This window comes from Limulus polyphemus, unplaced genomic scaffold (assembly GCF_000517525.1).
Source record: "Limulus polyphemus unplaced genomic scaffold, Limulus_polyphemus-2.1.2 Scaffold2373, whole genome shotgun sequence".
Taxonomy (NCBI): domain Eukaryota; kingdom Metazoa; phylum Arthropoda; class Merostomata; order Xiphosura; family Limulidae; genus Limulus; species Limulus polyphemus.
This window is the reverse complement of record NW_013667983.1, coordinates 15,206-36,164: the sequence shown is the minus strand read 5'-3', so window position 1 is coordinate 36,164 and position 20,959 is coordinate 15,206. Positions and strand designations below refer to the sequence as shown.

Sequence of the window (20,959 nt, the reverse complement as noted above, 5' to 3'; positions counted from 1 at the left end):
TGGGGAAAAAAACGCGCCTGATTTAAATGTCACACCTGAACGCTCACATCCTTTTAATTATGTTTGAAATTATGAACATTGCTCAACATCATGAAAATTAAACCTTATTTTCAATAAACAATCCTGAAAAATATTTGGGGGTGCTTAACTTTTTTCCAGGTGTATATTTATTATTTTTATTATATTGACCTTCCAGCTGTGCCTAGCTAACAATATAGAAGTTGCAATGATGTAGCGCACATGCACTCATCTTAACATATCCAATAATATATAACTGGCCTTTAGGCTTTACAAAGTGACTTATCTTAGCTGTGTTTTGGTGATCTGGTATTTTGTAAAATAGTCACATTTCAGTTATGATACTACATATATATGTAGATACATTATTACTATTTACAAATACATTCTTAACTAAATAAAGAAGTATAGCAAACAATTATCTCCTCTAGTTACAAACTTTTTACTTGTTTGCTGCTTGCCATAGGTTGCTAAGCCTTATCAAATTTCACACATGGAAAATATGAAACGAAATAATGTTTTTCAGGTTTTATATATACATTTGAAATAACCAAAAAATCATAAATTACTATATTGATTCCATAGAATTCCACTATAATTTATCAAGCTCAGTAACTAAGCTGTATATTTGGGTCTAAAAACATATGAAATTTTGAGCAGACTAAAGACTCACCTTATCAACTTGAAGTCTACTATCAAAAGAACGAGTTTGACGTCAAAATACTTGAAAAAGACTGAGAAAGCCACTAGGGGGACATTATGAGCTTTTGATTGGTTATACACAAGTCATAGACAGAAGTAGGTGTATATAATGTAGTGTTTCCAAAAATGGAAAGAGGTGGGTGGGGGCCACTGTTTGATTCAGTAAACATGGCAGTATCTCAGTAAATAGAAAAGATAGTATGTTCTTATTTTATATTCTAGCTTGTCTGAAACTATAGACTTTGTACTTGGACATCACAAACATCTAATTTGAACCAGTGCTGCATTCAACATTCCATGTGACACACAAAAATCAATATTTAGGTGTTGTTTCTTTATAGTTACTTTTAAATAAAAGATTAACTAATGTATAATACTAAAATCTGAATTATAATCTACAATTTGATACCAAACTTATTGACATAAATTCATTAAATAGTAGTTCGATAAAATTTTGAGTACAAGTTAACAAACACAATGACATGGCCTTTGATCCATGATGATAGGGTTAAGTAAGTTTAAAAATACATGTATTGTTGTGTTTTTTCAAACTTTAAAAAATGCCTATCAGTTGACATTAGGTTAAATAACTGAGAACACCAGTTGACATTTCAGACCCTCTTATGTCAGATTTGACATCATCATCCCTGAAAGATATTAAAGCCATATAGGAGTATTATATTTTCTCTAAGTAGTGACACTTGATTTATGTGCTTTCTGTCATTCTGATGTATTACATTCCAAAGACACTTCTTTCCTTAGAAGTGGTTTACCTTTTTATTATACTCCGAGTTATTTGTTAGATATCTTAAATAAGTTTAAATGCAGATGCTATATAGCTAACTGTTGATTTTTATACCTTTGGAATTTTGACAAGTTTCTTTCATAGTTGTATTATATTGAAAATATTAAAAGTTATGTTCTCTAAGCATTTCTCAAACAATTGATTTTAGTGGCTTTTCATATGACTTTCTTAAATTATTGAATTGAAGTTGCTATAATTGAAGATGTTTTTGTTTTATGAATTAGACATTACTGTCAACACTACATGACACTAAAAACACACTTTTGGAGGTAAACTTGCAAGTACATCGACTGGTTACAGAGTCAGGTTTGGCATCATCCCCCTTGAAAGAGGATGTTACAGCACTGTACCAGTTGTGGGATGATGTTTATGAACTGTAAGTAAACAACATGCATCATCTTGATTTATTATGAGTAGGATTTTTGTTGTAGTCTCATTAGATAGATGTAATAATTTTATGGAATAGACAATTTACCTGAAAGAACATGGGAGTATAATGTGCATTTAGAACTTAGTGCAAGGTCAATTTTACAAAATTCATAAATATGTATTATTTTATTGTAATTAAAAGGGTGCTTATCTTACACAATAATGAAAAATGTTCTTTACTGACATTACAATGTTATGTCAGTTTTGGGGAATATCACCAGTAAAACATTGACTTTTTTTTATAAGTTTAGTGAAATTTCATTGTAAAGCTACAGAATATATTTTTTATTAATTTGTTGTGATATTGGCTAATATAAAGATGAATTTCTAGAAAACCTCATACCAGTACTCTGCTTACCTGCAGGGTGAATAGGCAAATATTCACATGCATACCCCCCCCCCCACTAACATTTAAAGCTATTTTAGAAATTTTCATGTCATGGTAAGTATTATAAAAATTGCACCATATTTAATATCTATAAAGTATTAATAAAACTTTTATGTGAGTTGATACTTGCATACGAGTGCAGTCTGACTAAAATTCATCCTTGGGCTAGTGACTGTTCTATATACGTATAATAGTAAATATATAGTTAATGACTTGCATCTATAGTGTTAAGATATAAAGACATATAATTGAGTGCTACATTTCAGGACTGGTAGTCAGCTGACTGAGCTGCAGAATTTAAAGCAAAGATGGAGCAACAGAGGCAACCAAGATGAACCTCTAAAGGAGTGTTCTTCACATCTTAATGACACAGTACTACATCTGGAACAATCTGAAACCAAGGTTATACTTCTTTTCTTACAGTTAAAGCTTGGTTAAAATTTAACCAGTTTGAAAACTTCACTCTGAACCTGAGTTAACAGTAGCGAGAATTTTTTCTCTTGTTGACTAATACTAATGAGGCTTTTCATTCAGAATCAAAACTCATCAGAATAGATGGTGTTAGGTTATGGTCACATCACCATAGGTATATAATTGGCAATGTAATTGAAATATTATTGTAGAACATTCTTTAAACTCGTGTTAAGGCTGTCAAGAGTGGAGTAGTTAAGATTAATATCAGTTTAATTGAGATATTTTTCATTGTAATTATATTAAAAGTGACTGTGCTTCACTTATCTTAGATGTAATATACACTGTGAATTATTTCTTAATGGTTTAAAATTTATTCCAGTTTTTTTCAAAAACAGGGATTCTTCAAACCATTACTTTTAAAAATATATATATAAATTTTAGGCAAAGCCAACTTGAAACTTTTGCCTATAAACAATAACCATTTATTTTGAAAAAATATTTTACAACAATACTTACTTTAAACACTAATAGTATTAGACATTTTTAATAATTCTCAGACTTGGAACTAGCAGTGCTTTTATGTATGCATTCATCACCAATCTTGAAGAGCAGCACATTTACTGCTTGGGTAGGTAGATCTAATGTTTCCTTCACAAGTGAAGTGAAACATGAAATAAATCATTCAGGTGTATTTAACATGAAACAAATTAAGTATTATATATATTGGTTTTGAAATGAGGCCCTATATTCTTTTCATATTTTATTGGTTTCAAAATAAGTACTGGTATTATTTTCTTAATACATTGGCTTTAAAATATTGACTAGTATTTCTAATATTTGGTGCATAAATAATCAAATTCAATGTAAAATAATTTTGTTTAATATCCACTCAACCAATATTTGATGTGAAAAAAAAAAATCTGCCAAGGAAATGGCTAAATAAGTATTACAAGAAAGGATAATATTCTGATCCCTATTCTCAAAAAATTCATTTGAAATCTGAATTTCTCTTTAAACAATCGTAGGTCATCAGAAAGATCTGTGCATATATATATATATATACAGGTTGGTAAAATTCAGTAAAATAGAAAAACACTACTAGTCTCTAATTATTTTTATTGAGACACCAAACAAATAAAGTTTAAAACTGCAAGTTAAAACCAGTAACCAAAAACCTGCCATATGTTTCAATACTATCTGGTCTGATATTACAATCAAATGTTTAGTATTATTTATACAGAGTTCTAATCATTTGATAAAATCCTGCCATTTTAGTTTGAAGCTACTACAATACTATGAAACAAGTGCCAGAATTATATTTTTGAAGGAAATATACCAGGATAAATTTGTTGTTGTTATAATAGTTTGCTTTGGAAACAGTGATTTTATTTTCAACCAGTATACTATTATATTAACAATGACATTATTCATTTTGAAGCCATACTACTAGGCAATAATATTACAGCTTTTATTCTGTAGTCTTTATACTTTACAATCCCTTTTACCACCACCACCACCAGTGGTGTTCTATATTTAGTACAATTTCCACTGCACAAGGCTTTTACATGATACACTAAGGTCAGTGTTGTCCCCCCCACACCTATCTTCATATGATTTCCGAAGTTCAATCATGCACAGATGATTACTTCCAAGTGCCAATTTGAGCAAATCGAAATCACAGAAGACCATAAACAAGTTGGAAATGGTATATCATGAATTCCTGCTTCCATCTTATGGAAGAACTGGCATTTTAACTTGGATATGTAGCTGGATGCTTTGTCTTGATAGAGATGTACTTTATTGACATCCATTCCTTACAAAGATTGTATTACCTTGTGTTATAGTAATGTCAGACCATTAGCATGTGACTATGTCTCGATAGAGACGTACTTTACTGACATCCATTCCTTACAAAGATTGTATTACCTTGTGTTATAGTAATGTCAGACCATTAGCATGTGACTGTCTTGATAGAGACGTACTTTAATGACATCCATTCCTAACAAAGATTGTATTACCTTGTGTTATAGTAATGTCAGACCATTAGCATGTGACTATGTCTTGATAGAGACATACTTTATTGACATCCATTCCTTACAAAGATTGTATTACCTTGTGTTATAGTAATGTCAGCCCATTAACCTGTTACTATGCAACATTCACTTAGAATTTTGTCAACTCTCCTTATATTTAACTTACTATTATAGCTGTAACCTGTAACCACCACAAATCTCTTTGAAAAATTTTTGTGACATGCTATGTACCATTTTGGAAATGTTGTATACTTTAACAATGATAGTAAATTGCATAGAGTTTTGCAGACATTTATGTAAACATATGTTTTGTCCAGTGTGACAGTATACTTCCATTTTTCACATGTCGGACATCGCTTGTACAGCTTTAAGCAGTTACTCTTCAGTTGGCTTTAGTGGGAGAAGCTTTAATGTAACATAACTGTTTTGTTGCTTTTTTGAGCCTAGATGCATGTGAATCATCTTGTTTATAGTTCCAACAAAGGTTCTTACATTAGCTGCAATGTGTGACTGGTAGCAGACATGAAGTGGTCTGCTGTTTTCGTATGGAAGGTGTTGATTTTAAGCACTTACAAATCCTTACTGCATTGTGACAAGAGGATCAGGTCTTTTAACATGATGACAAGCCATAGTGATGGTCAGGGACAAGATGATTGGATATCTGTATTGTTATCTGAAGCCATTTAACAACCCTTTATGTACTTGTATTGTAAATTAACTGTACAAGATATTTTCAGACCTCCTGTTTTGATTTCTTTCTAATCAATTTTGAGAACATAAATTTGAATCAGATATTTGCATTGTATTTGTTGCAAACAGTATTATTTATGCTTGTGGAATTTTGGTTGTTATTAAATACATAAGGAAAGCTTCTCAGTTCACATCTAAAACAACAGGGCGTGTATGGTAAGGATTAAAGAGAAATTATGTTATTAAAGAGCTCGTATGCAGTTGAGAAAGGACAATGGGCACACTCAATCTGTATGAAATTGATTGACAGAGGTGAACTGATCAAAGTGGGTTTTGGTTGTTAGCTCTGACGTTTTTTTATACTTCTTTACGTTATATTGAAATAAAAAAAAACCTTATCAAGAGAAATGAAAATCATATGTACTGCACCCAGTATCATCACATACGTTTAATAATTATAAAAAATTTCTGTTAATCTATTGAAAGAATAAATATTGTTAAAATGAATTTTATATTGTGTTTAGTACAAAGATATTCCAGATGCAAAGTAATGTGAAACAATAATTTCTACAACTGTTGTTGATAAGTGCTTTTAACCAGCTTATAGTATTCTTAGTTTTTAATAAAATAAGCATCAGTGAAGAGATGGAATAGAAATGTTAACTACATATTTTAAAATTAATGTAAATTGTGTTTTTTAATTGTGTGTGTGTATGTGCAGCAAGCTTATTGCATCACAGCCACTTCATAATAAGTAAGTCCTTTATATGATATAAATGTTAGTTTAGATAAAATATAGTTAGGTTATTGTGAAATAAATTATATGTCTTATGAATATTTAAGTTAATATCCGGAAAATGCTAGTGCTTCTGGTAAAACTGAAACTAAATATCATTGCACTGTGCATAAGGATTGATGACAGCACAGATCATGATGATATTTCATTATTATAGATTAAAATGTTACTTGGAATTATAATACTTTGCTGAGAAAAATTCAGTTTATTTAAAAACTAGTATAAATTATGCATGATATATGGATAAGCAGTTTATTATAGATGGTAAGGTTTCCAGTTCCTTACTTCATAACTTTTTAGTCCTTATACAAGCATTTTGAGTAACTTCCTAATGTCGTACATAAAACAAGGCTTTTGTTTACTATTTGATAGGAATTGTTCAACCAACAATTAGCACTTGTTTGTGGGACATTGAAAGATATTTTACATTGCAGGTTTTGTTCAAAGAAATGAAAGGTCAAGATGAGAGATCGGTGAGTATTCCTCAGAGTCCTCCAGTTGAAAGCCAATCAGACATTGGAGGCTACCAGAAGATTAATACAGAAGAAAAGGGAATATGGTAGGAAAAATTCCTCTCTTTCTCTGAAGCTAATCACGCTAGGACAATATGAGCTAACTAATGTTGTAGAAAAATAAAGTATAGTTAATAAAGTTTTTCATTCTTTATTTTAATAAATGTAATCTATCTTTCCTTGTATGAAGCTAAATTAGCAACACGGGACCAGTTTGTGTAAAGTTGTGCTATCTTTTTTCCCTTTCATTCACATGTTACATACAGTAAGTGAAAAATAGAAGTAAAAAATTGTCTAATTTTGTACATAAATTCAATGAAATATTAAATAATTTATCTATTTTCAATACCTATTTTCCTTATTTCTTTCTTCTTTTTTTTTCTCAAAGTGTAAATTATTTCTGGGTTTTTGTGTGAAGACCGTTTTCAGAAATTCAATATTGTAATTGATTATGGATCAAAAATAATAACCTAAGAACATTGTACTATTTAATGTCAAATTATACTTCATTACCATAACTTGTTGATAAATTCAATTATCTAATAATCATCATATTTTTCAAGTAAAAAATTACTCTTATTAATTAGCAATTCCTATTAATCAAAGGAAAAATATGTTTCAGTCTTTACAGTATTCAACTTTTTAACTAAAAACCAGTATATGTGTATGTATGCTCATGGCCTGTAATAACTTTGTTTTATATAATGTTTTCTGTTCACTATATACAGAGTTGTCAATGGGTGTTGTTGCCTAGCTGCCTTCCCTCTAGTTTATCATTTCAAAATTAGGGATGGCTAGCACGAATAGCTCTAGTGTGACTTTGTGCAACAAACAAACATTGTTGATTAAGCAAATTATTTATGTTATGCATTAAAAAATATATTTTTTTAGTACTCATTTGAAGAATGGTCAAATGTTATGAATTTTAGTTTTGTTTAAACTAAAATGTTTCCCATTATAGTGAGTAGGTGAAACTTCATATTTTTGGATGAATTGGTCAATTATATTCTTGATGTATTTATTACAAATTCGTTTTTATTATAGAGAGGGAGTTATAAGAGAGAGATGCCTTAGAAAAATATAAATATACATAAATGTTTATGTTTACTCTGACCTTCAGTGTCACAAGTAAGCAAAATAATTCCTTCCAAAGTTGAAGTGTAGAATCATACACTAATTGTGAGCATTCGGCCCTCTTACCGAAGTCTTCATCAAGCAACAATTTTACATATTAATTTACCCATGTTATGAATCCAAAATTAAAGTATTGTGCAGCTATGCTAGATGACTTATATTTGCATAAATTAATACTTTAACTAGCTGTTTAACATTTTTCATGAAAGATTAATATCTATCTTAAACCTTCTCTGTTAAAAATTATTAATGTCATTATAAATTCTACTTAAAAATTTTCAACTATGATTAATAATGCCAACTTTAAAAGATTCATACCAGGTCAATACCTTGAATAAAACCTTTGTATTCAAAGTATATCTTTCATATACATCTTATTTAACTTTACCTTTTCATTTCATTGCAATTGTTCAAGATTTCTAGTCTTACTCAATTGATATTATAAAGTAAAACTACTGATCAGGTGTCTTAAATTGCTCCTGTTAAGATCTACATGTGTATGAAATATTTAGACATCACTGAATTTCTGTTTTTCTATAAATTCTCAGATAATTAATGTTTTTTTCAGGGTAACTGAGGTCATGCCTCTATCACCAACCTTTAGATCTGTGGCTACTTCTCCAGATCCGAGCTTAGAGACATCCCCATTCGTTACAAAGTGTAGAGCAGGCCAAACTCCCTTTTGGAGAAGAGTCATGCGATTTGCGGTCCCCATCCAGGTGGCTCTGGTTTTTTTATGCTGTGTGGCTTGCTTGTTGGAACCTCACTGCTGTGACATCCAGAACAACTTCAGATTCTCACTGTCACCACAGTTGAGATACATCCGTGGACCTCCTCCCGTGTGAGGAAACAAACCAAGGTTTTTACATTTGATAACCAAGGTTTAAATTTAGGTCTATATGCATCAGCACCCTCCCTCTCCTGTAGAAGTATTGGGTGGGGTTACCATGTGTAGTCCAATTGTACTACACACGTATAGGATAACAACCTTCCCCTGACTTCTGGGATGGAATGGGTTGTCCATCTATTCAGGCCACTATGATATCTTTAAAGAAAGCTGGCAGAGAAAATTTTGTAGTGCATGAGAGCTGTGGATAGTCATTCGTGCATGTTCCTTTGTTTTGAAAAATCATAGGAAAATTCAGTGTTACTGTAACTTGAGTGTCTCAGTAGATACGAATGAATGAATAGTACTTATAATGTTACATGAGTTTCATTTTAATTGTCCATCACATCAAGCTATTGAAGTTATCTTGCATTTAAGTTGAATCTATTACTACTTAAGATTTAGGTTATGGAGATAAAATAATTTGCAAATTTTTGGTTTAATTTTCACCAAAACATGGATAAATTAACTAGTGTTAAATTGGAACAAGTGACTTAAATTTGAGATGTTAAAATCTGAATAAGTAAAAATATGTGAATGGTGAATGTTATAAAACGTAACTGATATATTATAAGTTTTCCTTTTTTTTACACCTTTACCTGTTACAAAAATCACTTATGAAGATCAGTATTACAAGTCTTTTTATATATATATATATATAGGTTAAAATTATAAAAGTTACTTTATCTACTTTTGTCATATGGTTCTTTGCTAAGGCTGACTCATCATGTAACTGAAAAAGTGCTAGTAAAGACCACGTACTGAACAAACCAGTTATGTGGTGAGATTTGTATTCATATATATTTTTCTGAAGAAAATTGTAAGCCAAACAACTGCAGCTAAGGAAAATTCTGTGTTTTCGGTAAGATGAGAAGATGTAGATGGAGGTAATTAAGATCTCTGCAGAAAACAGTATTGAGTTTTAAGTTTTGATAGATAACTATGGTGCATATAATTAAAGCACAAAATATAGGACTGTACATTCATTATTTTGCTTTACTTGTTTATATAAACTTTATGCAAAAAGCCTGAATTTTAGTGGTATGTCCACTATACTATTATTACTTAAAATGAGTTGGTAAGAAACATGGTGCTTCATAAACCATTTAAGTGTAAAAGTGGTTGAATGATTACCAGTTTTACAGTGAAAATTACTGCAAGTAGTTATTTTCACATGAGAATAAATTAAAGAAGTGTAGAAAGAGATTTAAAAAAATAATTTTTCAATAGAAATTAAACAATAAGAAATGTAAGGACAATTGGAATAAATGAAGTTTTAATAGTTTAATATGTGTTTTTCATACATTTTCATTGTGTTTTGTTGCACTTAGGTATTTTTTTCCCAAAATTGTTAGTAACATTTGCCTAGTGTTTTTTTTACAGCTGTTCTTTATATTGAAGAATTACATGCTTATAAAATTTATTTTTAATTTATGTTTGTTTTGTGATCTGATATGAATGTTTTTTAGATAAATCTGTGTACAAAAACCCTCTTGATTTCATTTTGCACAAGACACGGAAAAATTAGTAATTAAAATATGTAGTCATTAGGGTTAACTATTAATCGATGTATGTCGTGTTATTATGGTTTAACAGATAAACATGTTGTGAGACTAGCTGTGTATAGATACCATAAGAATTATGTTCTGATTGATTAGCAGTTGATGATCAACTCTGATGCTCATATTAGCTGGTAATCAAATTTTTGATTAAGGCTAACAACGTAAAATGTGCTTAGAGGGGGGCTTGTGAATTATCATGGCTGTTTGAATTATGTGCCGAAACTTTTTCCCTCAAAAAGTATACCCTAAGAAGATTGTCATTATGAAAATTCACTATCAGTTCAGCCACTTGATGGGTGCCAAAAATTAGCACATAACTGAGAGTTTTTAGAGGACTAGACATCGATAAATCTGTTACCCATTTTAATTATGTGCACATTACATATTACCAAAAGGATTATAAATCATCAATGAAAGTGATGAAGATGTGTGGAGAAGCTTTAGTGCGCTGTATGCAATAACAGAAACTATTAACAAAGTTTCTGATAGGAAGAGCTTCCTCAGAGATTAGCTGTCATTGTAACTAGGGTAAAATGTTTACCTGTCCTTAGAAACTGCATTCAAAACTAAACTCGTGTGTTTGAATAGGTTTCAAGTTAAAATGTAGATAACTTCTGTAGAAATAAATAAGTTCTCCTGTAAGTGTGTTAAAGGAACATGATAAGCATCCTGAAAATTCTGCCTGTTCTACAGATATCTGTTCAGTTAGAGTGGTTCACAGAAAACCTGATGCTGTGAAGCATGTGGTTATTTTACTCTCTACTAACCTGTTGTTAATGTTATATATATAAACTTAGGTATAAAGCATTGCAGTAACATCTCTGCTGCCCATAAATTGCTTATGTTATATATCACACCAGCCAACAATATGTGAATTGTGTAGCTTTTGCAGTATAATTCATGTTACATATATAGATTAACATGTCTGTTGTTATTTAACTTGCATTTATATTAGTCAAGTTACAACATTTGATGTTAAAACTTGTCAATAAGTTATCCACCAATATAGGCATCTGTCAGTATATAAAAAGGCAGTTTCAGTTGTGGACCATATTTAATTTTTTTCTAGAATCATTTTAAAATGTTTCATTTTATTTCAGTTTGCTTATTTTGTTTTAATGTACATCAATACTACATCTGTAGTTTCTAGCTGGGTGTGGCCTAATGGTTAGCATGCCAGATTGTGAATCCAAGGGTCCATGGTTCATGTTCTATTACTGCAAAATCATGCTCCAAATTTTGGAGCCATGGGTGCTTTTGATTAGAGTTGACAGTGGGTGCTGTATACTAGGTGAACTTCCCTCTAATCTATCAGTTCAAAATTATGGACAGTTAGTCCTTGTGTAGCTCTCTACTAATTTTAAAAACAAAACTGTAGTTTTTAAGTAGAATCACTTACTTACCCCTTAAGATGATAAAACATTTGCACTAGCATAATTTACTTTTATTGGTGTTTAAACAAAGATTTAGCTAATTATGGAACTTTGTTTAACTAAATAGATAAGATCAGTAGAAAAAAGAAGTGTAATACATACAGAGGGAGTTATTATAACTGCTTTGTACTTGGTTTACAAGAGTATTTATGTATACAATATGCTAGACTTCTTGTGGCATAGGAAGTGAATTGTTATCCATAAAATTATCCACATGGTAAAGTTGATATTTTGGTTGCATACTCCCATTATGCCACTCAATTTGCTTGTTAATTTAGATTTTCCTGTTTCTCAACAATGCCTTTAACAAACAAAAATATTCTTTACTTGTGAACTTTTAAAGTTAAACAGTTTCCCCTGTTAAAAAAGCATCATAAAATGATATGTCAGTTTTTGTGTGCCATCTTTATATTATTGTGTTGTCCAAACTAACTGTTTAGATGTCATTTCTGATGTTTTAAATCTATGCTAAAATATCTACAACTATTTAGATTGTTTTGATTGTTTTATATTTTTAAATAGCATGTTGTTTAATTCAACATCAAAAATTAAAAAAATAGTTTTATAATCAGTTTTATTCATGTGTGTGTGTGGAACAGTGTCATATTATCCAAGAATCTTGATAAACAATACTTCATAATTTTCAACTACTATTTTAATGTGTATTTTAATTGCACATAACACCAGGACATACTTTAAATTACACTGCATAATTACCATGATGAAAAGTGAGTTTTTTGAGAGGAATAACAAAAGTTATTTTTTAATACATGTGATATTCATGGAATTTGTGATGACTTTAATAGCCAGCCTTTCAACAGTCAATCAAAAATTCTCAAATCATGCATCATTGCAGTAGCTTTGGATTTACGTTGTCATTTCTTTTTTATTCAAGCCTAAAAGATGTATCTAATGTATGCATGTTGGAAACTAAGCCAGTTGTAATGGTAAACCATGAAATAACTGTAAAGATGGAATTGAGTTTCTAAATTTAAAAATGTTTCAAAACGTGAACTTGGAATATAAACATATTTTAAAGAGTTATAGATTTATTTTTGCTGTTCTCTCTGTGTACAAAGAAAATAGGCGATGCAGGAATGATCCTAAGTCTTCTTTTTGCTAAAAATGTCCATTTTGTGTTGCACTTTTTTTAATATCCTATTTAGTGCCAGCTATTGTTGCCAATACTAATATCTTGCTAACTTAGCCAAAAGTTACTACCATCTCTGGTTTCCAATTTATCTCTACACTCCTTATTGTGTATTTTGTACAGATCTTTCAGAAATGTGTCAGTGAAGGGGATAAAGGTAATTATAGTTTTATCAGAAACAGTTTTGAGCATTTTTGGACATATACATATACATGGTGAGGCAGAAGTTACTATACATTTGTTGTGGTTGGTGATTGTATGGTTGGTACTGAAGAAAATATTACATGCACAGTTAAAACCAACTTATTATTGTTTTTTCAGAATAATAGTTAGAAAGTAAACAACTGTATAGTCACTTTTGCTCCACACTGCTGTACATGTGTGTGTTATTATTTGAAATCACAGTTTTCTGATATAGTAATAGAAACATTTTTTTTAAGTATGACACAATGCTTAAATAATATTTTAATCACTAAACTATAGGGTAGTTTGATGAATTTCACAATAAAACTTGATAAATCAAAATAACTCATTATATGCTTAATTGATCAGGCATATATATATAGAAAAATACTAGATAAGAAACAAAATGTTTGATTAATTTATGAATCTGTTAGGTAATTATTATTATTCACATTATTCATCAAATGGAAATCTGAATTCAAATGTATAAGCTTGATTCATAATTAAGTTTTTAAAATATCCTACACTACAGATCTAAATCTCCCATATTTTAAACTAAACCTCTCAAATTTTTCTGTTTAATAATACCTTTATAGTTTTAGCTTTCCATTCTTCCAAGAATTAATTTAATAATGTATGGAATGGAAAAACAAGGAAAGAACAAAGTAAAAGAAATCTATATCGATTATATAATTAATTATAAAGTAAACTTTAAACTGAATTATAATGCACAGGCTACTTTCAGTTTTTTCCAGCAAACTGTATTTTTTAAAAAGGCTCAATTATAGTTTATCATAAGTTGTAGACATCACTAATATTTTTCAAGATGTCTTCAGACATCATTTTTATGAAGTTGAGAGAGAAGTATCTTGTAATTGAAATGGAAGCTGATACAACAGTTGACAATCTTTATGATCTATTTCAGTTGTACAAGGGTTAATACAACTAAGCAACCTCATAATTACACTTTCTCTAAGATAACTTTTTTTTAGCAAAAGTGTTAAAATAAAATTTTCCTCCATTCAACTTTAAATATGATAAGATTTGCTATTAATTTGAAGTAGTTCTGCTCCATCTGAAACCTTTGATTTGAAGTTTTGACTTATATTTCATCAGGGTAATTATGCAGTTTTCTTGTTCAAACTAAACCACAGACTTCCTTTTAGTTGAACCGTAACCAAACTCAGATTGCTTAACTTGGAGGATAAACTTCCACTGTGTCTGCCATATTCCAGCTGGTCTGAAGGTTTCATTGGCTTTGTATATGGCAAATATGGTATAGTTCTTTACTTTTACTCAGAAGTCATTATTAATAATTATGAGTCAACTGGTATGTGTTTTTCAAAAGGCACAGAGAATTTCATTCTTAACATTTTTAGATTAAAAGCCATATTTTTATTAACCCTTTATTTTGTTATTGATAGTTTAATAGTATTAATTTTAAGTTTCTCTAGTGTATGGTAGTCCAAATACAAGTAACAGTGTTCACATGTTTACATTAAGTTATTTTACATGAATGCCACTCTTAAGGTTTTGGCTGAGATCAAGATAGTATACCAACATTTTATTTTCTTTGGTTTTTTAAACTTAAGAGTAAAATATATTATTAAAAGTGTAATTTTAGGACATTTAAGACGCATGCTAAATATTTTGTGGAGAACATAACACGAATTCTAGAACTGAAATTGAATGTCTGTTAGAAATTCTTACAAAATTTTGGTGTAATTTATAATATTTGCAACATATTGAAATGTGTGAAGAATACTTAAGAGATGGGATTTGTTTTTTATGACATAGCTACGAATTTTGGTGAAAATGTGTACAAAACATTGCAATTTAATTTGGAAATGTATAAGATATATTCAATACATGATATGTAATAGTTAATGGAGATTTAATAATTTAAATTGGAAATAGCTAAAGTGAGTGCAGTACAAGTTAATGGAGATTTAAGAATTTAAATTGGAAATAGCTAAGGGGAGTGCACTACAAGCTATATTTATTATTAAGGAAGATGTCAAAATTTAAATTGGAAATAGCTAAAGTGAGTGCAGTACAAGTTAATGGAGATTTAATAATTTAAATTGGAAATAGCTAAGGTGAGTGCACTACAAGCTATATTTATTATTAAGGAACATGTCAAAATTTAAATTGGAAATAGCTAAGGTTAGTGCAGTACAAGTTAATGGAGATTTAAGAATTTAAATTGGAAGTAGCTAAGGTGAATGCAATACAAGCTATATGTATTGTTAAAGAAGATACCAGAATTAATACTGGAAAAAGCTGAGGTGAGTGCAGTACAAGTTACATGTATTGTTAAGGAAGATGTCAAAATTTTCATTGGAAATATCTGAGGTGAGTGCAGTACAAGTTACATGTATTGTTAAGGGAGATGCAAGAATTTAAACTGGGAATATGATGAGCTACCTAACAGTTCATGAAGAATCAATGGAAGTTGTAAGAATGAGTGGTGTAAGTAAGCCAGCTTGTGTAAAATTTTGTTGGACTTGCAGAGAGCCTTTAGGCATGCATTAGTAAATTCAACTGTAAAATTTGAGACAGGAATTGTTATATGAGGCGTGTATTAACTTTATAAAGTGTGGATCATAGAATGAGATTTGGTTTTTATTTGAAAATTGAAGAGTTTGTGTTTTATCAAAAACGTTTTTATTATTTTACTGGTTTTCCATTTAATTGCTCATATAAACTTTTGCAAATGATAAAAAGTCAAAAAATATTTTAAGTACTTCAGTACAGGTACTACGACAATGAAAATTGGTCTTAACTTCATGATTCATTTATTACAAATCGTAATGTTATTTATAAATTTCATCATTACATTGTAATTAAATCCTGTTTTGTAAAGATGTCGCCTGTAAACAAATGTACAAAATTAAAAGTTGGGTGGTTTAAATTTAGACAGTTTCTTTATTTCTTGGGGGAAGGCTAGAACAGTAACAGGTAAGGCTTGGAAAGGTTGTAGGACTTCTTTAAGACATGTAATATGTTTAATTATTGATTTATGATAATTAATTATTGGGTAAAAAAATTCAAAAGCTCAAACAGTTTTAATAGTTTACTAATTATCTCTTTTTTTATGAGACTCAAATTATAAGAAAAACAAAAGACTGATTTGGGACCATTTATACTTTTTTACATTTACGGGTAAGTTTATCGAGAATTTGCAAGAACTAATTTTATCATTTTAGATATTTTTAATGGGGGTATAACAGGTGTTAATTATTGATCACCTGATGTGCGATTTATGTTATACGTAATCACTTTTACGACCTTTTTTTTAATGTTCTATTAATCATTTAAAACACGTTTGAATATATACAGTAAATAATAATCAGTGAAAAAATGTGTTTGTTTTGCCAAGTTTGAAACTTACAAATTACCTATTAAAAGGTTTTAATTATTAAGGTACTTTCTCTAGTCAGAAACAACAGATTGATAACAATTTGAATATCATAGATTTAACATTTTTTTTTTCGAATAGTTTATCGAAAGTTCTCTTAAAAACTATAAATGTATTGGAGTGCTTATATATATATAAATATTTTTTTTGTTACTGTTGCTTTTTCTTCCCACATTTGTGCCTGTAAGTACCTTTCACACTCAGAACTTCACTAACATATATTATCTTTAAGTCTTGTTACTTCTATTGTATTTTTGTACTTCTGGACAATCTAAATAAAATTGACGTTTTTCACGTAAATGTGAATTATTTGGTCTCATCATTGCTAAGTATAAAAATTATAATTTCCTTGAATTAATAGTATGAATTTTTTTCAAGCATTTTTAGTTTTGGGGTTGATTTAAGCAAAAGTTTCCTGCTCCTAACACTAAGACTTTATTGCAACAAATTAAAGCAAATGAACCTAATGCTTAAACAAGTTCTCATTAGCATAAACATTCTATGAAAATTTAAATATTAGAAACTGTCTGTTAATTAAAGTCCTGAGATACAAAAATATATCATTATTCGCTATTATTGAATATAATGTGGCATTGAATGAAGACCTTCATAATTAGTTGTTAGTAAGTCATTATTACCAAAATTAATGTAATAATAATCGTCATTTATAACTACCTTTTGTTTCATTTTTGGATTCATTGTAATAGCACGTAAAGTGAAGTTATTTAAATTTCATTCTAACTGATGGGAAAGTCGTTGTTAACAACGTAAAAGTAGCATTTACTATTGAAAGCTCTTCACAATTAACTGTTGAAAATTAACTAAATGGCTTTATTCAGAATTTGGTCTGACTGTTTAGGAGTCTCTAAGTAGCTGCAATATAGTAAAGCCTATTAATAAAAATTTAGTTCTATACTGACGACTGAACACTTTATTTATTTGGACTTCACCTAATGTTAGGTTGGACCGACTTTAACTGCGATTGTATCCTGGACTCATTTGGCAAGTTCTCTACAACTTGCCTTGTTTGGTTGTAGTTGCCGAGGGACATTGGTTACCAGGAAACTATGGTAATGAATGTGATTCAAACTCATCTCAAAGATTGACGCTTGGATTGAGACCCAATGAATATGTTGGCCGAGCGAAAGTCACTGCCTAGCTTCTTAAACCAACTTCGAGTAATAATGTGAATTGGAAAAGTTGCTATACATCAAGACGGAGATGATGCATTGTAAGGTGAGCATGGTAAACTAAGGTTCGAGTTCACATTCATATGTTTTTGTTTTTTTTTCGCATATTTTTCTTATCATCAGTACATAAAAGGACAAGACGTCACTCATCAGATCATATTACAAGCTTCCAGCTCGTCATTCTACACATTTTGTATCCAATCGTTAGTGAAGCCGTGCTCTCTCCTGTTTACGTTTGAGATAGACACTTTTTGGACCACCATATGAATACTTTTCATAACGTCCTTTATATGGTACAGTTGAAGTCAGTCGAGTCCTGATATTTGTTGAAAGAAGTGGCCAGTTGACAGCTGTAGTAGCTTACAAACCTGTGCAATCAATTTTCTTTTTCACAGTCAGTTACCAACAATTGGCAACCATAGTGACATACATATTCCATTTTGATTGTCAGTATTGCTAGACTGATAACCAATGCCTTTAAATAGATTGTTAAAGAAACAATATTTGACAATGATGCTTCTGCTAAGACTAGCTTTTACTAATATAATATTCTACGGTTCACTGATTTTCCTTTGAATAATCGGATAGGAGTCACAGAATAACAGGTAAATATTTTCTGGAGCAAAATGTGAATTCCTGGAACTCGGCTGAGATGTATAAAAAAAACAGAACACAAGTTAAACACAGTAAAACATACTTTCAATAAACCTAATCAAATTTCAAACAAATGAATAGCGTCTTTAGTTAAGAACTCTCAGTGTGTTAAAATCTAAATAAAATAGCCACATGTTCTGTAACACTTTAAATCTGTTAAAATCTCATCTTAAATCTTGTTTCGAACTGAGAAAACAGTATTATATACAAAAAACAACAGTGGAATTCTTTGCACTGGTACGAGTGCTAGTTACATAACTGACAGTCACTCTTGCTACAGAGTAAGGGATGTTGTGTCTTCACCTGACCAGCCAGTGGACAATATCGCCTATTTCTGTATGCAAAATCCTATGTCACGGTAATCTTTTCTACAAGAAAGTGTATGTGATATCCTAGCAGAATGGCCTAGTTTCCTGATTAACTAGGGTACTAGGAACTTGTCTCTTTTATTCGATGTTTTATATTAAAACCACATAAAAAGTTTGTAGAGAATATTAAATAAGGGGGAGGAAACACATGGTATACCTGCATATACTGTTTGTAATTTTGAGGGTCAGACATCTTTGCTCTTGGCATTGACTTTCAGATTAACCATGATATGACTAGATCTCTGCTTGTATATGTAGGACTTAATTTCATGATCAATCTATTTTACATATGCAAAACATTTCTTATTCTAAAATGGTATTAGTGGAGAGTCTTAAACAAGGTGATCATAGTGAGTATTCTTTGGGGGGAAAAAGGTTAATGGTCTTTGCTTTATTCAGCAGATGTGTTTGCATTTTTTCTTCCAGACTACTTAATATGTTCAACTAGAATTACATTTTTGGCAAAATCTGTAATTTATCTTTCGGTACAAATTCAGCGTACATATTTTCTTCTCCAACCAAGTACAATTTAGTTTAAATGCATTAATTATAATGTAAAAAAACTGTAGTGCCAGTATTGAGGTTGGGTACGTTATATAAACGATTTTGAAATCTTGCAATGTCATAACAGTCTATGTCACCACATCTGTCATGCTCTATCTGAGGAACATGAATCTTGACAAAGTCTTGCAGCGTAGCTTCTATTGTAAAATGCTATATTGTAAGGTTGTCATATCCAAAGCACAATACTCCTTCATATATTCTTTCCACAACAATTTTCCCATAGGCCATTTCAACAATCTGATTTCACAGAAATCCATAGGTGCTGCATCCAGCGTTTTTGTATAAAATAGCATGAATACTCCCCATTCACTCTCCAGCTACCTGACATATGCAACAGTTAAACGGAAATGTGACGGTGAGCCTTACATTGGTGAACTCGTACCCTACTGACATCATTTCCATACAAAGCAAACATTTCTCTGTGGTATAATGGGTCCCGAATATTGGTCTGATAGTAAGCAGAGCTAACTTTGACCTTTGTATCCACTCTCCCGATCCTTAACTTGCCCCTGGTATAGTATCCAGTAATAATCATCAATCACTTCGAAACATTTTCAAGACATACCTGTGTACTACTTTTTGAATTTGTTTTCAATGATTTATCAGTGGAAAAATCGCTGAAGACTTGTTTCAGTTATCAAGGTACAACTATGCTTCTTCGAGTGTCATCATGTACTGTGATTTTTCTCAGTCTGTATACTATTCTTAGACTTTTATAGAATTGGGCTTCATTTCCTTGATATATCGTAGAAGCAGCTTGCTTGTGTACACTGTTTGTTTATTATGGATTTCGCGCAAAGCTGCACGAGGGCTATCTGCGCTAGCCGTCCATAATTTAGCAGTGTAAGAATAGAGGGAAGGCAGCAAGTCATCACTACCCACCGCCAACTCTTGGGCTACTCTTTTACCAACGAATAATGGGATTGACCATCACATTATAACGCCCCCCACGGCTGAAAGGGCGAGCATGTTTGGTGTGACGGGGATTCGAACCTGCGACCTTTGGAATGCGAGTCAAGCGCCGTAACCACCAGGCCATGCCGGGCCTGCTTGTGTACACTGGAGTTGTGTCACTTTTCCGGGTGAATAATCTTGATTGCATTGCGTACTGTTGCCTTGAGTATGTAAACAGCTTTTGCCGCTATCCTTTCTCTTCATGGATTCTCATCTGTTACATAATGACACAATTTGCTAACCATGGCTGAGGTACGACTTGTTTCAAGTTTCTTTCTTTATGGTCTTGGTGGCTCAAAATGATCCATATAGGATTTGTATAGCAATGGCATTAAGTACAAAGAATACCTCCGTTTTGTAAATTTTAATCCGCGATCTGAACACATCTTTAAGATTTCAAAATATGAATATTTTGAATCAGAAAAGGCTATACGTACAATTCCAAAAATCGATAAATTTTCTGTAACATCACACTATCTACGCAACACTAAACTTTGTCAAAATTGAGTTCTGATACCATCCGTTCCACCATGACTTTATATGGGCTGTGATTGTCACGTGTTTTGCTGGTTCCATATTCAAAATCATTTTAATTCAACTCACTCAACCCTTTGTAACTACACTTTCTATCAAGAACAACTTTTAAAATTGAATATTATTTTTTATAGATAAA

The 20,959-nt window shown here is 30.8% G+C and overlaps 1 protein-coding gene across 8 annotated transcripts in view; it reads left to right on the top strand.

Moving 5' to 3' along the window:
- The window catches only part of LOC106466756, a 163,707-nt gene extending 146,845 nt beyond the window's left edge, over positions 1–16,862 (top strand). For all 8 annotated transcript variants that reach the window (XM_022394835.1, XM_022394837.1, XM_022394840.1 and 5 more), the window contains 4 exons: positions 1,750–1,901; positions 2,609–2,744; positions 6,710–6,834; positions 8,490–16,862. In XM_022394835.1, coding sequence (XP_022250543.1) covers positions 1,750–1,901; positions 2,609–2,744; positions 6,710–6,834; positions 8,490–8,766 — 690 coding nt within the window. In that variant the 3' untranslated portion in view covers positions 8,767–16,862. The remainder of the gene's footprint in view (positions 1–1,749; positions 1,902–2,608; positions 2,745–6,709; positions 6,835–8,489) is intronic.
- Positions 16,863–20,959: the final 4,097 nt, after the last annotated feature.